Source organism: Gossypium hirsutum, chromosome A10 (assembly GCF_007990345.1).
Source record: "Gossypium hirsutum isolate 1008001.06 chromosome A10, Gossypium_hirsutum_v2.1, whole genome shotgun sequence".
NCBI classification, from domain to species: Eukaryota; Viridiplantae; Streptophyta; class Magnoliopsida; order Malvales; family Malvaceae; genus Gossypium; species Gossypium hirsutum.
In genome coordinates this window covers 5,837,157-5,857,921 of record NC_053433.1, presented here as the reverse complement: position 1 = coordinate 5,857,921, position 20,765 = coordinate 5,837,157, and the positions used below count along the sequence as shown (strand labels likewise).

General features: G+C 35.2%; 1 protein-coding gene and 1 pseudogene across 1 annotated transcript; both read left to right on the top strand.

Moving 5' to 3' along the window:
• LOC107903022 (trimethyltridecatetraene synthase-like) overlaps nt 1-10,681 on the top strand; it is a 17,610-nt pseudogene extending 6,929 nt beyond the window's left edge.
• Nucleotides 10,682-17,877: 7,196 nt separating this feature from the next.
• LOC107902469 (trimethyltridecatetraene synthase) lies at nt 17,878-20,322 on the top strand. Its single transcript, XM_016828645.2, has 2 exons — nt 17,878-18,951; nt 19,535-20,322. Exons 1-2 carry the CDS (start codon nt 18,046-18,048, stop codon nt 20,159-20,161), a joined length of 1,533 nt encoding a protein of 510 aa, XP_016684134.2. The 5' UTR covers nt 17,878-18,045; the 3' UTR covers nt 20,162-20,322.
• The last annotated feature ends 443 nt before the right edge of the window (nt 20,323-20,765 follow it).

The following is a 20,765-nucleotide window of genomic DNA, read 5'->3' as shown; positions in this document are numbered from 1 at the left end:
AGCTTATCACTGATAAGTCATAGCGATAATAAGTAACATATCACTTGTCACTTGATCAGATAAGTATACAAACACAATAATAATAGCCGAAGCTATACTTATCATTTCACTTTCAATAATATACGAACTATTATATTTCATTGTTTATCAATAATTAGCTAAGCTACACTTATCACTTGTCACTTGATCAGATAAGTATAGCCGAAGCTATTACTTATCACTTTCCACTTGTCACTTGATAATAAGTATACCGAAGCATATTATCACTTCCACTTGTCACTTGATCAGATAAGTGTAGCTAAAGCTACCACTTATCACTTTGTCACTTGATCAGAAGTACTCAAATCCGGCGTTCCGCTCAATTTGATCATTTATCATATATCAGGCTTACCAACATGTGTTAATTCATAAACCATTCATGGTATTATTTCATGCCAAATCATATACTGAATATACCATACACACATACTATGAAACTTTATTTTCACACATGAGCTAAACCAAGACCAATAATGCACAAAATAAGCATCATTCATATTTCATCGTTATGAGTTATAATCAAACATATGACCATTTATACACGAATCATTCATATATTTCCCAATTTCCTCCTCTTCCTCTCCATTCCACATCCTTAATGTGTATAACACACTTAAACAACATTAACCATAATTCAATATTCACTAACATGTATATTCAAAGCTGTTTATCCGAGTCAGAGTCACTAAATTATTTTTATCCGGAGCTACAGAGCTCCAAATTAAGATCCGTTAATTTCCCTGAAACTAGACTCACATATCTTCATACCATAAAATTTTCATAATTTTTGGTTCAGCCAAATAGTACATTTTATTCTTTAAGTTTCCCTGTTCGCTGTCTGACAGTTCCGACCATCTTCACTAAAAATTAATTATCTCATTGTACAGATTCAGATGATGTTTTAGATTGTTTCTTCTAAAATAGACTCATTAAGGATTCTAACCATATAAACTATAACTCATAATAATTTTGTACAATTTTAATGATTTCCAAAGTCAGAACAGGGAACCCGAATTCATTCTGACCTTATCTCACAAAATCTATTATATCTCATGATTTACAATTCCATTGCTCACATCATTTCTTTATAAGAAACTAGACTCAATAAGCTTAGTTTCATATTTATTAATCCTCTAATTCAATCTCTACAATTTTTGGTGATTTTCAAAGTTCCACTACTGCTGCTGTCCAAAACTGCTTTAGTGCAAAATGTTGATTTCCATTTTGCCCCAAATTTCACAGTTTATACAATTCGGTCCTTTCTCAATTAACCCCTCAATTAATCTAATTTTCTCAATTAGTACTTACTAGACATTATAAGTTGTTACACAACTATTGAAATTCAGAATTCCACATATAACTCTATCTTCAAACTCTTTTACTATTAGGTCCCAAACATTCACTTTCTATTCAATTCTTTCAATAAAATCAGCATATGAACAATTTAAAGCTCTAATTCATGCTAAATCATCATATACTTCCAGCACATATTCATATCAACTTTCAACTTCTTTCATAAAATCAAAAACTAATGGATTTAACAAGTGGGCCTAGTTGTAAAAGTCATAAAAATACAAAAATTTCAAGAAATAGTCAAGAATTGAACTTACTTGTAATAAAAATATGAAGAACCAGCTTGAAGAAGCCCTTCCATGGTGTTTTAGCTGATGAGAATTCAGAAAAATGAAGAGAAATCTAGATAATTCCACTTGGGTCCTAACTTTATTAAGCAAATTTGCAATTTTCCAATTTTGCCCTTAATTCTCCTTACTTTCTTGCTGATTCATGCCTCTGCCGTCCAGCCCAATAGACCTTGGTCTATTTGCCTTAAAGCCCTCTTCCTTTATCATTTAAGCTATTTAATCATTTCCCAAAATTTGCATTTGTTACAATTTAGTCCTTTTTGTTCAATTAATTATCGGAACTTTAAAATTTCTTAACGAAACTTTAATACTAACTTTTTAACACTCCATGAATATTTATAAAAATATTATGGCTCAGTTTAAAATCCCCGAGGTCTTGATACCTCATTTCGATTCTAATTATTTTAATATTTATTTCTAGTGCACTATTCACTATTTCAAAAATTTCCTAACTTCATATTTAACTTATACTTACTAAATTAATAATATTTTCTACCCATTTGTCGAATTTAGTAATCTCGAATCACCGTTCCGACACCTCTGAAAATTCAAGCCATTACATTTTTTTTTCGTCGGATTTGTGGTCCCGAAACCACTGTTCCGACTAAGCCTAAAATCGGGCTATTACAACTCTCCCCCCCTTTAGGGATTTTCGTCCCGAAAATCTTACCAGATGGTAGGTTAATGATTTACTTCCACAGTATATTTCAAATTCACACATGATTTTGGATTTTCATATCTTTTACAGATAATCACATAGATTCATAAGAAAATCAGGATAGCGATATTTCAGCATCTGAAGCTACACAAAGTATCGAAAAATTACAATCCATATAGAATGATATCCATTTGATAACCTGAGTAGTTTTCAGAACTATCAAATATTTCTCTCTTTTTATATTGTCCTCATTTTCTAATTCATTCACTTTTCCGACCACATTATTATTCTCTCGTACACGAACTTCTGTAACACTACACTCGTAAGCTTATTCAACCAAAATCTCACAAATTTCATTGTAACATTTTACTAATATGGGGGTAAGTGTAGTAAAGCCTCAAATTTATCTTACACATAAATGCGCATAACACATACCATTCCAAATAGCCAATTCATTACTAAGTTCACATTCTCAAAGCATTTAATAAACATTTGCTTTTAATCACTTTTGTTCTCAACACAAAATTCTAACTCAAATCACTAATTCACAATCAAAATTTCTATATAGCATCATAATCCAAATATCATAACTCATATGCTTGTATAATTATAACATTCATCAATAAAAAAAATGTTTTATTCTTTGATCCATACCTTTATGAGTTTCAACTCATAATCAATACATTTTCACTCAAACATTTTAGTATTTATTTCTATACTATTAGAATTAACTCAGTTGAAAAACATATCTGTCTCATCAAGATAATTTTCGTCATAGAACAATACTGATAAGGGGGTGATGGTGAAGTCATAAATCTTTCAACTTGCTCTCATAGATACATATATATATGATTTTGTATTCATCATCAATGTAATACCATCATAACCACGTAATTCATTCCAAGCAAATTAACACATCTATTTATTACAAATGTTTTCTGTCACTCACAATTTCACACAACGAATTTACTTACTCAAGCTTAACGTTAATATCTAATTAAATTCCAATACTTGGCTTCTATTTTACTTACCGACATTTGCCAAATTAGAGAACGTCTTACGGAATTGAGTACTTCGTTTTCTCGATGCCATAGTCCAACTATGGTCTTACACGTAATCACAAATCACATACCGATGCCATAGCCCAACTATGGTCTTACACGAAATCACATATCACTTACCGATGCCATAGCCCAGCTATGGTCTTACACGGAATCACATATCACACATATCACTTACCGATGCCATAGCCCAGCTATGGTCTTACACGGAATCACATAATCACATGTTCACATGTTGCCATGGTCAAACCATGGTCTTTTCCGTCAATTCATCACATATCACTGAACGAAAGTACTCATTCCTGCGTTCTACTCAATTTGACTTCCAATTCAATTTTTCATACTATTATAATATTCATGGTTTAGACATAAAACAAAATATCTTATTATCTTAATTTAACAATTAAACATAAGATTCTATCATATGAACATACTAATTTCACTTATTCAAGCAGATGTACATACACACGTTCCATCTATTTAAGTAAATTTGCTTATCATATTCACTTAATCAAATATGTTGAGCACATAGCATTATATAATCACCAACATACTTGGATGAGCTTGTCACAACATAAACTTTTTTTTTAACTTATAGTCATCTCTTTTCATACATGAACACATCCATATCACAAATTTTTATACTTACCTTTCCAAATTCCAACATAACGTGAGCATATTTCATTTATCTCAATATCATTTTTAGCATTATCGAAAATAGCTCGATTGAAAATCATCTCTGTCTTAACAAAGCAATTTCGTTAGAGCCCGGAGATATCACATCATCAAGAGTAATAACGTGGCATGTATAGCTAGGCTCACATATGCTATGTTTGGTCCGAGAACCGACTAAACCGTAGCTCTGATACCACTAAATGTAACACCCCTTACCCGTATCCAACACCGGAATAGGGTACGAGGCATTACCAAAACACATACACTTGTAAACGTATTTAACCGAGTTATAAAATTTCATCAAAATTAAAACTTCAAAATAATTAACATGTTTCTATAACTTTTCCCAATATATCCTCAAAATATTATAATCATAATAATTAGGGCCCGCGAGACCCGATACATACTCATGCAATTTAATGCTTCATTTCCATTTCATTCAATTCGCAATTTCTCATGCTCATAATTTAAATCATATCACTAGCAATTTCCATTTAATTCACGTGTAATTCAATGACATCAAATTCAAAACTAATACGTATTTACCATTTAACTCAATGTTTATTGATTATACCATTCAATAACACATTTATGAAATTCTCAATTTAGCAATGAAAATATCACTTTAGTTTGAATAACAACATCGTCCTGATATAAATACACTACCACTTATCCATTTACTTTAATTCTTTTGGGCCCATTTGTCACTTACCATCCTTAATCAAATTAGGGAACGGTCACGGAAAATTGAGTACTTCACTTTCACTTTGCCATAGTATAACTATGGTCTTACGTATGATCACTTATCACTTGTCCCTGATCAGATAAGTGTAGCCACCTATCACTTTGTTTCTTGATCAGATAAGTGTAGCCACTTATCACTTTGTTTCTTGATCAGATAAGTGTAGCCACTTATCACTTTGTCTCTTGATCAGATAAGTGTAGCTAAAGCTATCACTTATCACTTTTCACTTGTCACTTGATCAGATAAGTGTAGCCGAAGCTATCACTTATCACTTTGTCACTTGATCAGATAAGTATAGCCGAAGCTATTACTTATCACTTTCCACTTGTCACTTGATCAGATAAGTGTAGCTAAAGCTACCACTTATCACTTTGTCACTTGATCAGATAAGTATAGCCGAAGCTATTACTTATCACTTTCCACTTGTCACTTGATCAGATAAGTGTAGCTAAAGCTACCACTTATCACTTTGTCACTTGATCAGAAGTACTCAAATCCGGCGTTCCGCTCAATTTGATCATTTATTCATATATCAGGCTTACCAACATGTGTTAATTCATAAACCATTCATGGTATTATTTCATGCCAAATCATATACTGAATATACCATACACACATACTATGAAACTTTATTTTCACACATGAGCTTAAACCATGACCAATAATGCACAAAAATAAGCATCATTCATATTTCATCGTTTATGAGTTATAATCAAACATATGACCATTTATACACGAATCATTCATATATTTCCCAATTTTCCTCCTCCTCCTCTCCATTCCACATCCTTAATGTGTATAACACACTTAAACAACATTAACCATAATTTCAATATTCACTAACATGTATATTCAAAGCTGTTTATCCGAGTCAGAGTCACTAAATTATTTTTATCCGGAGCTACAGAGCTCCAAATTAAGATCCGTTAATTTTCCCTGAAACTAGACTCACATATCTTCATACCATAAAATTTTCATAATTTTTGGTTCAGCCAAATAGTACAGTTTATTCTTTAAAGTTTCCCCTGTTTCGCTGTCTGACAGTTCCGACCACTCTTCACTAAAAATTAATTATCTCATTGTACAGAATTCGGATGATGTTTTAGCTTGTTTCTTCTAAAAATAGACTCATTAAGGATTCTAACCATATAAACTATAACTCATAATCATTTTTGTACAATTTTTAATGATTTTCCAAAGTCAGAACAGGGGAACCCGAATTCATTCTGACCTTGTCTCACAAAATCTATTATATCTCATGATTTACAATTCCATTGCTCACATCATTTCTTTTATAAGAAACTAGACTCAATAAGCTTTAGTTTCATATTTTATTCATCCTCTAATTCAATCTCTACAATTTTTGGTGATTTTTCAAAGTTACACTACTGCTGCTGTCCAAAACTGCTTTAGTGCAAAATGTTGATTTCCATTTTGCCCCAAATTTCACAGTTTATACAATTCGGTCCTTTCTCAATTAACCCTCAATTAATCTAATTTTCTCAATTAGTACTTTACTAGACATTATAAGTTGTTACACAACTATTGAAATTCAGAATTTCCACATATAACTCTATCTTCAAACTCTTTTACTATTAGGTCCCAAACATTCACTTTCTATTCAATTCTTTCAATAAAATCAGCATATGAACAATTTAAAGCTCTAATTTCATGCTAAATCATCATATACTTCCAGCACATATTCATATCAACTTTCAACTTCTTTCATAAAATCAAAAACTAATGGATTTAACAAGTGGGCCTAGTTGTAAAAGTCATAAAAATACAAAAATTTCAAGAAATAGTCAAGAATTGAACTTACTTGTAATAAAAATATGAAGAACCAGCTTGAAGAAGCCCTTCCATGGTGTTTTAGCTGATGAGAATTCAGAAAAATGAAGAGAAATCTAGATAATTCCACTTGGGTCCTAACTTTATTAAGCAAATTTTGCAATTTTCCAATTTTGCCCTTAATTCTCCTTACTTTCTTGCTGATTTCATGCCTCTGCCGTCCAGCCCAAATAGACCTTGGGTCTATTTGCCTTTAAAGCCCTCTTCCTTTTATCATTTAAGCTATTTAATCATTTCTCAAAATTTTGCATTTGTTACAATTTAGTCCTTTTTGTTCAATTAATTATCGGAACTTTAAAATTTCTTAACGAAACTTTAATACTAACTTTTTAACACTCCATGAATATTTATAAAAATATTTATGGCTCAGTTTAAAATCCCCGAGGTCTTGATACCTCATTTCGATTCTAATTATTTTAATATTTATTTCTAGTGCACTATTCACTATTTCAAAAATTTTCCTAACTTCATATTTAACTTATACTTACTAAATTAATAATATTTTCTACCCATTTGTCGAATTTAGTGATCTCGAATCACCGTTCCGACACCTCTGAAAATTCAAGCCATTACATTTTTTTTTCGTCGGATTTGTGGTCCCGAAACCACTGTTCCGACTAAGCCTAAAATCGGGCTATTACACAAATACCCATCTGCTCAAACTCCACCTGTTTTGGAGTACACTCCACCTGCTGTAGAGTATAGCTCGTCTGAATATCTTTATCTGCTACCTTTTTCAATGTGGCAGATTCATCAAAGGTAACATCTCTGCTACAGATTATTTTCTTTGTGCTTAAGCACCAAAGACGAAATCCTTTCACTCCAGAAGTGATTCCCATAAAGAGAGCTTTCTTTGCCCTCGGATCTAACTTTGACTCCTTCACATGGTAATATGCAGTGGATCCAAACACATGTAAGGAATCATAATCTGTAGCCGGTTTTCCAGACCATACCTCCATAGGAGTTTTTCTTTCTAATGCAGATGATGGCAAACGATTAATAAGATGGCCAGCGTATGTCACAGCCTCAGCCCAAAATTGCTTGCCCAACCCAGCATTGGACAACATACATCGAACTTTCTCAAGCAATGTTCGATTCATACGCTCTGCCAATCCATTCTGCTGTGGTGTATCCCTAACTGTGAAGTGTCGAACAATACCATACTCTTGGCACATATCGAAGAACGGATCACTTTTATATTCCCCTCCATTATCCGTCCTAAGCCGCTTGATTTTCTTGCCAGTCTGGTTTTCGATCATAGTTTTCCATTTAAGAAAAACTCTAAGCACTTCATCCTTAGTTCTCATGGTATACACCCAAACTCTTCTGGAAAAGTCATCAACAAAAGTAATAAAGTAGTGTTTTCCTCCCAATGAAGGTGTCTTGGAAGGCCCCCACACATCTGAGTGAACATATTCCAAAATACCTTTTGTATTATGGATAGCAGTACCGAATTTCACTCTCTTTTGCTTTCCCAGAACACAATGCTCACAAAAATTTAATTTGTAAGCCTTTGCACCTTTCAACAATCCTTGCTTTGCCAGAATTTGCAAGGATTTTTCGCTGGCATGTCCCAACTTCATATGCCACAACTGCATTGAGTCCAATTCTTTGTTACCGGAAGCTGTAGCGACTGCTCCAATAACTGTACTACCTTGGTAGTAATACAAGTTATTTTTCCTGATGCCCTTCAATATCACAAGTGCGCCAGATGTCACTTTCAAAATCCCATCTCTCATAGTAACAACTGAACCATTGGATTCCAAGGCTCCCAATGAGATGAGATTTTTCTTCAAACTGGGCACGTACCGAACATCAGTCAGAACTCTGGTTGATCCATCTTGATTCTTTAATTGGATTGAACCTATCCCAACAGTTTTACAGGCATTGTCATTGCCCATATAAACAACTCCTCCATTTAGTTCTACTAAATCAGAGAACCACTCCCGGTTAGGGGACATATGATAGGTACAACCCGAATCCAATATCCACTCATCTGAATGGAACGACGATGATGATGCAACCAGTGATAGTTCAGAGTCACTAGTATCATGCTTAGCAACACAAGCATCTACAGCAGCTTTTCCCTTATTCTTCAGCTTTGGACAATTTTTCTTCCAGTGGCCTTTCTCATGACAAAAAGCACATTCATCTTTCCCGAGTCTGGACTTTGACTTTGATCTCCCCTTTTGAGTTTTCTTCCGAGTGTATGAACGACCTCGAACTACTAAAGCTTCTGTATCTCTGATTGAGTTTTTCTGTTTGTCCTTCTTTCTCTGTTCATAACTGTATAAGGCCGCACAGACTTCGCTCAGAGATATATCACTCATGCCATGAAGTAGAGTAGTTTCTAGGAACTCAAACTCCTCAGGAAGTGACCCCAACAGCATCAAAGCCAAATCTTCATCTTTAAATGTCTCATCCATATTCAGCAAATCAGTGACTAACTGATTAAATTTGGTGATGTGATCATTCATTGTGGTACTTGGGACGTATGTGAAGCGAAACAGTCTTTTCTTCAAGTGGAGCTTATTTTGACTGTTTTTCTTCAAAAATTTTTCTTCAAGTGCCACCCACAACTTATTTGCAGAAGTCTCCTTTGAAAAAGCATACCTCTGCTCTCGAGAAAGGCATGATCGAATTGTGCCACATGCCAACCGATTGATCGCCTTCCAATCTTTCTCCTGTACATCATCTGGTTTCTCTTCATCAATGGCAATGTCTAGACCCTGCTGAAAAAGGGCATCTAGAACCTCACTTTGCCACATACCAAAATGGCCCGTGCCATCAAAGATCTCCACGGCCAATCTTGCATTTGCAATTGTCGGTCTTGTCCACATGGACGATGTTGAAGCTCCTACACCGACCGTTTTCTCCATAATCTTTCAATATACCTAAGGAAATCTTTTCTGATGTGGAAGATCAGTTCAAACTGCAACCACAGAGCATACTACGATTAACCTTCGGCTCTTGATACCACTTGTTGTTCCAATAGGGTCGGAAGCGTGTAAATTATTGTACTAAAAAATCACACAAAGTTCAATTCCCAGGAAAGAGAGGTGGATCACATGGATCTCTTAAATACCAAGTCTTTCCTTAGACAGAATATCCCTTCTATAGTAATTTAATAGCACAATTAAATACTACTATTATACCCTCAAATATTGAAAGAAAAATAAGACAAGAAAGAACACAAGAGATTTAACGAGGTTCGGTAAATTATACCTACGTCCTCGGGCACTAACACCAGATGATAACTTTACTATCTTCAAAGTATTACAAACAAATAGAATTCCTTAAGAATTCTCAAATGGGAGAAGAGAGAAAACTAAGAGAGAAAGATTGGTTGGGATGGTTGAAATGAGAAATGGTTAGGCCTATTTATAGTTGAAGTTCAGGGACTAACTTGCAAATGGCCTAAAAAATTAGGGACCAAAATTGCAATTATCCCTTTCAACTTTAAACAACTTGCCAACTATTTTTTTTCTTTCGGTGCCAATTGCACCTCCCACCATTTTTGACTTTTCAACACCCTACATCAAGTCAATTGCAAAAGAGGCAATGCGTTTACACCCAATGGCACCAATGTTGGTGCCTCACGTTGCTAGCCAAGACTGTGAAATAGCTGGTTATGACATTCCCAAAGGCACTAGCGCTCTTGTAAACATATGGACAATCGGGAGAGACCCTAATCTTTGGGACAAGCCCAATGAATTTTGGCCAGACAGATTCATTGGAAAGAGTATTGATGTAAAAGGTCATGATTTTGAGTTGTTGCCATTCGGGTCCGGAAGAAGGAAGTGCCCTGGATATCCTTTGGCGATTAAGGTCATTCAAGCAAGTTTGGCTAATATTTTACATGGATTTAATTGGAAATTGCCTGCTAATACTACAAAAGATGATCTCAATATGGAGGAACTATTTGGGCTCTCCACCTCTAAGAAGCACCCACTTGTGGTTGTGGCAGAGCCTAGGCTCCCACTTCACATGTACTCTTAATTATTGTAGCCTTTGAGGATGAGACTCCTAGTGATTAATGTTGTTTTGCTTTTGGGTTGTAAAATATAAGCTCCATATTCTCAGTGGTGAATATCAATTTCTCATATATATATATATATAAAGAATGGTCTTAAAAGATAGATATATAAAATATAAATTTTGAAAAACTTTTTGGATGATTTCTTTCGTCACGTCATCTCCTTAGCTCATACACTTGACGCAATCATGATTCATATTTTGCAAAATTGGTATTGGATGGACGGTATTAATTCTTCTATTTATAATATTAATTTAAACATATTATATTAATCAAGTTGATATGATGTCATACCTATAAATAAATTTAGATGTAAATAATTTCTCTGGCTGAAAATGTGGTTTGAAGACATAATCTAAGGATTTGTTAACGTAAATTCTTAAACCTCAAGAGGTTTTTTCCTCTCATAATTATTAGTTTTAATCCACAAATATTAATTAAAATTCAGCTGGTAGATAAGAAGGAACAATGGGTTAATTTCATGAACTAAAGAATTCAAGTGAGAGACTCATCGCTAAACTTAATATATTTATATAACAATTTCTTGATCGGCTGATCCTTTAATTTCTCATTTAATTTTTGTCTGTAAATACATGTTTTATAGTAAAACTTCATCATCAATCGCTATTACTGGAAACAACTAACTAAAACAAATGGAAACTTTCTCTTCGGTTTCTTACTTGACTCCATGGCTTGCCACTCTAGCTCTCATCCTCCTTTTCCTTCACTTCTGTTATCGCCAGAAACTTAATTTATCACCCGATCCAAAACCTTGGTTTATAATCAGCAACCTCAACCTCATCGGCTCACTTCTTCACTAGTCCATCCATGCCCTCTCCTGAAAATACGACCCCATCACGCAACTTAAATTCAGGTAATTCCCCGTCATCGTTGCTTCATCCATTGAAATGGTCAAGGCTGTGATGAAAATCAACGATGCCAACTTTATCGATCGACTCAAAATGGATGGAAAAGTTAATATGTTGCTTCAACTTGTGCAATTGTCAAATCACCCCAAAATGGATGGGAAAGTTAACGTTTGTTAACTTTGCTGACATGGCACGTGTATGTGATATGTCATAATTTGATACACCAAATTAGGCTCTCTAGAACACTTAAATGAGTTTGTTCTCAAGCGATTTACGAGTTTTTTCTATGCTTTTATTTTATTTTCAATTTTTAGTATTTATGATCGTTTTCCTTTAGTTTTTTTTAGTCTTTTTGAGACCCAATTTGGCAAAATAGTCTCATTGGGTGTCTAATAGTGCAATTGAGTTCGTGTAGGAAGATAAGAAAAATCGATCCTTGAGGAGAACTACAACTGATGTGGGTGTCACGACACTAATGCTAGGATGTCGAGACACTAAGCCTCCACTACCTCAGGGGTGCAAGACTTCAACAAGAAATCAACCTGAAGCAGACTATCGAGGTGCCATGACACTAAACCCAAAGTTGTGGCACCAAGCCTCCAAGGTCGTAATACTACTACTGATGTTGAAGTGAAAAAGTCATGGCCATTGCTGAGAATGTCACGACATAGAGAACACCAAATCCAAGAGTATGCCATTGTCGAAAGTGTCACGACACCGTTGCCTAACGGGGTGAAAAATACTACAAAGGTAGTTTTATATCCAACACAAACACAAGTCAACCCATACACTCCAAGGGCATTTTTGTCAAGTTTAGGGTTGAATTTTTGTTGTACAAAAGATGATTTTGTGTCAAACCAAGAGGAGAGACCTTTTTTATCATCTTTTTAACTTAGTAGTTATTATATTCTCCATTTTTAGGTTTTAGTTCTTTACTTTTCTCAGCTAATTAGTGGTTGTAGCTGGTAGTTTTCTTAGTTTTTACTGTAGTTTTTCCTTTCTTTGCACTTTGAACAAAAACTTTAATTTGTATTTTGATTTCTCTTTACATCCTTTACTATATTTTTGCTTTTTTAACTCTCAAAAGTATAAAAATCTAAACTTTAGTTGTGTTGTCTTCTTTATTGTTGCTGTTGTCATCTTCTCCAAAGAACTCATCAAGAGTCTCTAAGATTTTCCTAATCTTGCTTTTTATGTTTTCTTTAATTGATCATTTGAGCATGTATTTGACTGATGTTTGTGTGCTGATGATGGGTAGTAACTAAATCTACTAGTGGTTGGTTGATAGAAATGTTGCATTGTTAGTTTTTCAGCTAGGGACTAAATTGTAAAACTGGACTAAATCGAATAAATTTAAAAATCTAGATTTGATGCCTCTAGGTGAACATTTAGATAGGTGAGACCAAGAGGAAAGTTTATTAAGAATCAATTTGATTGTTTCTATTTAGTTTGGTGAGATCAAGAAATAAATCAGACTAAATCGTCTAATTGGATAAAATTATGCCCGAGAGTTAAAATTGAACCCATTAAGAGTTTGAACCCTTTAGATCCCTAGTCCAAGAATTAACTTACAACATGGAAGTCAATTGATTACTTTTGTATATTGTATTGTTATTTGTGCACTTTTGACTGTTTTGTAATTTAGTCATTCTAGTGTCACGGGACTAGATCTTTTGTCTTGCGGTCCGTGCGGCCTTAGGCGATCCGTTTGTCCAAACTCGCTTAAGTTAGCTTAAACACAAGTGAGGATTCCTTTAGAATTCCTCCAATGCACCAATTTGTATAAAAGAAGTAATTTATGCCAAAAGAAGCCACAAAAGAACAATAAAAACAGCGCACGAGAGGTGTTTGAGTAAATGCTTTTAATATTCTCTTATTCACAAAGAATAATGAAACAATGAATAGAGTGAGTACAAATGAGGGGAAGGATCTTTATTTAAAGTTGAGCTCCCCCAAAACCGATAATCAAAGATTAATTTACATCAAAGGACGAGATTAGCCTATTCCTTGATTTTAGGGATTTACAAGATTACATCAAATAAAATCTAACCTAATTTTTACAAGATATGATTCCCTATCAATCTTTAAAGATTAGTTCCCATACTTATCAAGATAGCCTAAGTTTCCATATCTTTATTATTGGGCCAACCAGGCTTTAATCTGATAGGCTTCTCCAACAGCTTACCTAGTCAGCCCAGTTCTTGTGGGCCAAATGATTCCCATCTAAAAAATAAACCTCCAATGGATGCATTTGGTGCGATGGTCACGGGCTTTGAACTTTGACTCGTGACATTCTCCCCCACCCATTTTCGTAACGCCCTCTTTGCGACTTCAGAATGGCACTGACTTGATTCGCCTCTATCTCGTCTTGATGCTTTAGCTTTTTCTTTCCTTCAGAACTTTTGCCTCCGTTTACGTCGCTTCTTAACTCAAACCATCCCACTTGTTTATACATCTCGATGGCAAGAAGTTATGTCACTTTCTTGCCCACATTCTAATTTGCCTCGAACAGAATCCTCTTGATTCACAATACTTGGCTTCGATTTGCCCACAGTCCTTCAGCCTCCTTGCTCAAGAACTTCAAAAGAGCCCTACATTCTTGCCAAGTCAACAAGTTAGAACATAAAACACAATCATAATGTTGAGAATGTACCTTCTTCGTTGCATTTACTTAGGTCAACTGTCCAACTTGCATCACCACTTTTTCAAAGTTTGATGCACACCCTACCTTTCTCATAGGTGGTAGTCCCTCTGATGTGTCAACAGAAATGAGCCTCATTGATCCTAGCTTCAAGGATTGCATCGCGACTTCTTCTTCTAAATCTGATGCCAAACTCACCTCTTCTATGGGTGAAAGCCTTGTCGATGACTCGACCAACTCCGTCACTTTACTCGAATTAAGCTTCACTAGTCCTAGCTTCATTATTTTCATCACAACTTTTTCCCTTAAGTTCGATGAAAAACTCACATTTTCCTCAAGTAGAAGCCCCTCTAATGACTCAACAAGCTCCGATGTTGCATTTTCTTTGACCACAACTGACTTAGATTACTTTGGATAGTTCTGTAACTCATGCGAACCACGGCATAAGAAGCACTTTACTCGCTTCTTTTTGCTCCTCTTTGCCCTCTTGGCTTCAACTTTTCCCTTGCTCGAACCAAGCTGCTTAGGCTCCTTGTCTGCTCCATCATCCCTTTCGATGACAGACTTCCTCGGACACTTCTCCAACCTATGTGGACCATGACATAAGAAGCACCCCACTAGCTTCTTTTCACTTTTGGTCTCATTGGCTTTGACACCCATTATGCGTGAACCAAGTCCCAATGCCTTACCTACCGGCTTCTCTTTCTTAGAAAGTGCGAATTTCTTCGGACATTTATTTAACATGTGTGGACCGTCGCAAAAAAATCATTTTAACTTGTCCATTTTCTTGTTGGGTTTCTTTTCCCCAACTCGTGGTTTCCCATTACTACCATTGTCGTTGATGCTATTGCCATCAATATCTTCCTTATGATTCTTTTCACATACGCTCCTTTCTTCGGACTTGGAGGACCCAAGATTGTTTTTTCCTAGACCAAGCTTGACCACGATTCTGTTACGGTCATTGCTTCCAACAGCTTTTGGACACCACTTTGTTCCACCTCCTGTCTGACCCACAGCTTCAATCCATTTTGAAAAACAAGTAATGCTTCTTTCTCGGTCACATCTGAAACTTGGAGCATGAGTTCCTTGAACTCTTGAACATACTCCCCCACTATACCCCGTTACGTTATCCATCACAACTTTGCCCAAGCTTTTTCCTCGGTAAATTATGGGTAAATTTGTCCCTTCAACTCACATTGGAACTCTTGCCACGTCCCAATCTCACTTTGCCTTTTATCTATGTACCTACCTCGCCACCATAAAAATGCAATATTAGTAAGAAACATTAAAGCAGTGTTTACCTGAACCACATCATTTGTGATGCCTTTGGCACGGAAGTAGTTTTCCATCCTCCATAAGAAATTATCCATATTGCATGCAGACTTTGTCCCCATAAAATAGTTTAGCTTCGGGACATCCTCATAACTGAGTGCTGCATTTGACACTCCTTCCCTTATGGCTGCTCGACACAAGGCTAGCTCTCCTTCGAGCTCCTCTATTCTTGTGCTCAAAGCCATTGCCATTGTTTCCTCCTTCAAAGCCATCACTATGGCTTCGAGAGCATCGTTCTTCTCCTTTCTTTAGGAATCTAGCAACTCTTGCACATTATCCCTATTGGAAGTGAGACACAGTCACAAAGTCCCTAGACTGCTCCCTCAAGTCATCTATGCTTTCACCAAGCACATTATGTGACTTTTCTGCCTCATCCATGGACTCCTCGAGTTTCCCCACGCATTCCTCTACTGTCGATAACATCTCTTTTAGAGATTTTCTGGCCTATCTTTGTTCGAACTCTTCTTTCGACATCCCAACGATGCATTCGCAACCAAGAGCTTGAATACCACTTGTCACGGGGCTAGATCTTTCGTCTCGCGATTTGTGCAGCCTTAGGCGATCTGTTTGTCCAAACTTGCCTAAGTTAGCCTAAACACAAGTGAGGATTCCTTTAGAATTCCTCCAAGGCACCAATTTGTATAGTGGAAGCAATTTATGCCAAAAAAAACCCGCAAAATAACAACAAAAAGAGCTCACGAGAGGTGTTTGAGTAAATGCTTTCAGTATTCTCTTATTCACAAAGAATAATGAAACAATGAATAGGGTGAGTACAAATGAGGAGGAGGCTCTCTATTTATAGTTGAGCTCTCTCAAAACCGACGGTCAAGATTAATTTACATCGACAGACGAGATTAGTCTATCTCTTGATTTTAGAGATTTACAAAATTACATCAAATTAAATCTAACCTAATCTTTACAAGATATGATTCCCTATCAATCTTTAAAGATTAGTTCGCATACTTATCAAGATAGCCTAAGTTGCCATATATTTATCATTGGGGCAACCAAGCTTCTCCAACAGCTTACCGAGTCGGGCCAGTGCTTGCGAGCTAAATGATTCTCATCTAAACAATAGACCTACATTGGATGCATTTGGTGCGATGGTCACAGGCTTTGAACTTTGACCCGTGACACTAGGTATTAGATAGCGTAATTAATCTTTGATGATGATTTGTTATACTATAATACTTAGTAAGTAGCTAGTTAGACTTCATATTAACAAACATTAAAATTTTCATCTATTTTGGGGTGATTTGACAAATTCAAAAGCTTAAAAAAATGAAAAATTAAATATAAAACTAAAATATTTTTTTATAAAATTAAAAGACCAAATAAATCATTATACCTAAATTTTAAACCTTTAATTCTTTCGATTTAAAATAAAACGAATTGAGAAACACCACTTAATGAATTAAAATATTCAAGTGGTGGAACACATTTCCATACTTGAAATATCATTCATAGGCTGATCCTTTATTTGGTGCCCTTTTATTTTGTCTATAATCAACGCTACATTTCATCATCTGCAATCATCAATGCTGGAAGGAAAACAAGTGGGAACTCCATCTTCGGTTTCTTAATTTTAATTTACCAAAAAATGTTCATTTAGTTTATTACTTAGTTACAAAATTTAATCGATTGGATGTTTCTTTTCTTTTCCAGCTAAATACTAGTTAAATGAAAATATTATTTACAAACCTTATTTTTTTATTTCTTTCATAATCTTTTTCTAATTTTAAAAAAGCTTCGTACAGGATTAAGGTTTTTCAATAGATGTTAAAATTATTCATGATTTTCTCTAATTTTAAAAAAAAATATCGTTCAAAATTAGAGTTATGTTAAGGTTTTTAAATAAATGTAAAAATCCATTTTAAAAATCATGAAAAGAATTTAAACATTTAGATTGACTGTTTAAGTGTTGAGGTGTATTCAATGTTAAGATTTCTACATGACTCAGAAAACCCATTCATAAAATAAAACATATTTTGAAAAATAATGGAAATTTATTATATTTACCATATCTATAAATAAATTTAGGTGTAAATCTGTTTTTAGTGGAAGAAAAAAATCCAAGGATTATAATTTAACAAAAGACTAAGGAGTTTGGATGACTCCTGAGGAGGGGTGTCGAAGTTTGACACCCCAATGTTTGTTTTATAATTTATAAAGGTGACTTCAATGACCAAGTGGGCTTCTAGGGACTGCTTAATATTTTTTTAATTAAATATTTCCACCAATTATTGGGCTGGTAGAATGTAAGAATCAATGAGCTACCTAGTCTTTGATTTATCTTTCACTTGGCCCTTAAATCATTTGATTAGTGAAAAGGAAAATCAAGTGAGAGACACATTGATAAACTTAAAATGTTCATATCAACGGCCGATCCTTTGATGCCCCTTCTGTTTTTTGTCTATAAATACGTATGTTTGATAGTGAAATTTCATCATCAACACCTGCAATCGCCATGACTAGTTAACAACTAACTAAAACGAATGGCAACTCCCTCTTGGTTTTCTTACTTGACGCCATGGCTTGCCACTCTAGCTCTCATCCTCCTCTCCCTTCGCCTCTGTCGTCGCCGGAAACTCAACTTACCACCCGGTCCAAAACCCTGGCCGATAATCGGCAACCTCAATCTCGTTGGCTCACTTCCCCACCAGTCCATCCATGCTCTCTCCCGAAAATACGGTCCCATCATGCAACTCAAATTCGGGTCATTCCCCGTCGTCGTTGCTTCATCGGTTGAAATGGCCAAAGCCGTGTTGAAAACCAACGATGTCATCTTCACCGACCGGCCCAAAAACGCTGCTGGCGAATACACTACTTACAATTACTCTGATATTACATGGTCTCCCTATGGTCCATACTGGCGTCAGGCACGAAAAATATGCCTAACAGAGCTTTTCAATGCGAAACGTCTAGAATCATACCAGTATATCCGAAGAGAAGAGATGAATTTGTTTCTCAAAAGGTTGTACGAATCATCTGGCACCCAAATCGTTTTGAAAGATCATCTTTCGAGCTTGAGCCTTAATGTAATCAGTAGGATGGTGTTTGGGAAAAAATACACGGAGGGGAGTGGCGAGAACGAGATTGTGACACCAAATGAGTTCAAGGAGATGTTGGACGAGTTGTTCTTGCTTAACGGGGTGCTAGATATCGGTGACTCGATCCCTTGGCTCACTTTCCTAGATTTGCAGGGCTATATAAAGAGAATGAAGGCATTGAGCAAAAAATTCGACAGGTTCTTGGAGCATGTGTTGGATGAACACAACGCCAGGAGAGAAGGGGCGGAAGATTATGTTGCGAAGGACATGGTGGATGTGCTTTTGCAGCTTTCTGAGGATCCCAATCTTGAGGTCAAGCTTGAAAGGCATAGTGTTAAGGCATTTACTCAGGTAATGGTTACTACTTAATTTCTTTCCCAGCTGTCAACTTTTTTTTATCGTTTTGTTGAGTTTTTTTGCTGTTCAAAGGACTGATTGTTTTCTTAATCTTCGTCAACCCTTGCATGTTACGCTTTTGGCTCTAACTAAACTTTGAAACCCCATAATCTAAGTACTTGTAGTAAGTTTATAAAAAGAACACATACGCCATATTAAGGATTATTTTGTGCATATTTCAAATTTACAAGTATTGTTTGGCCTAAAATAGTAAAATCTAAACCAAAGGAACAAGACTTAATGGTTACAGTTTTCGCCTAAATGAGTCAGATTTAGAGCTTATCATACTCCTTTTTCTTTTTAATATTATATTGATCAAAGAAAAGTGACCATTTGTTGGTTAAAAGCACTTATTGTTTACTGCAGCATGAGCAAAGATGCCTTTCGTGTGGTTTGTGAGTTCCTTATATTTACTCATTTTTGTTTGTTCTGTCAATGATATTTTGTGTAGAAAATTCCCATGATTGGATAAGACCAATGGGCTGTTGAGGTTTCAATTTTTTAAAACAAAGATTGTTTTTCTTGTCTGTCTTTTTAGGACATGATAGCTGGTGGAACAGAGAGTTCAGCCGTGACTGTAGAATGGGCAATCTCGGAGCTATTGAAAAAACCCGAAATTTTGGCAAAGGCCACGGAAGAACTCGACACAGTGATCGGCAGGGAACGGTGGGTCGAAGAGAAGGATGTTGTGAACCTACCTTACATCGACTCGATAGCCAAGGAGACAATGCGGTTGCACCCGGTGGCACCAATGCTAGTGCCTCGCGTAGTTCGCCAAGACTGTAAAATAGCCGGTTATGACATTCCCAAGGGAACTAGAGCCTTTGTAAACGTTTGGACAATTGGGAGAGACACTAGCCTTTGGGACAACCCCAATGAGTTTTGGCCCGACAGGTTCATGGGAAAGAGTATTGATGTCAAAGGACATGATTTTGAGTTGTTGCCATTTGGAGCCGGAAGAAGAATGTGTCCCGGATATCCCCTAGGGATTAAGGTCATTCAAGCAAGTTTAGCTAATGTTTTACATGGATTTACTTGGAAGTTGCCTAATAATACCACAAAGGAAGATCTCAATATGGAGGAAATATTCGGGCTTTCCACCCCTAAAAAGTACCCACTTGAGGCAATTGCAGAGCCTAGGCTCCCACTTCACATGTACTCTTAGTGATTTTAGTCACTGAGATTCTAGAAAAAAAAATCTTTAAAAATAATGGTGGTTGGTGTGGTTTTGGAGTATTCTTAGTCTCATTTGTGGTTCACTTATGGTGTGTTTTAATACTCTTGGTTTTTTTTAAATAAAATTTACTTAATAATATTCGAGAAAAACATGGAAATTTTTTTAACTAAGCACGATTGAACCTATAAAATCATCTTTTTAGAAGAATATGCGTGAGAAAAATATTTGCACTCTCACAATGCATAAAAATTGATGCTTCATTTATTACTTGTTTCAAGAATCATATAAAATCAACTTTTAATATCTAAATATGATCCTTTAAATTTTAAAATCATTTTTTTCCAAATATGGAATTTTATTATTTTAGTAACCTTATTTTTTTTTAAAACTTAGACAAAATATGATTACAATTGAATTTTAAAATTAACTGAATTATTTGAAATTTAAAAATTTTTAAAGAAAAATATTTTATAAAGAATTTCTATTTTTATATTTTTATTTGATACGTAAATATGTATTAAATATATTTTTTTTAGAATTAAAATTAAAATGATAAATATAAAAAAGTTAATAATCATGATCAAACTAACAT

Bases quoted from the DNA above. Each gene is read 5' to 3' on its own strand.
- LOC107902469 (XM_016828645.2), top strand. From the start codon at position 18,046: ATGGCAACTCCCTCTTGGTTTTCTTACTTGACGCCATGGCTTGCCACT. The intron at 18,952-19,534 runs GTAATGGTTACT...CTGTCTTTTTAG, and splicing joins GTGTTAAGGCATTTACTCAG to GACATGATAGCTGGTGGAAC.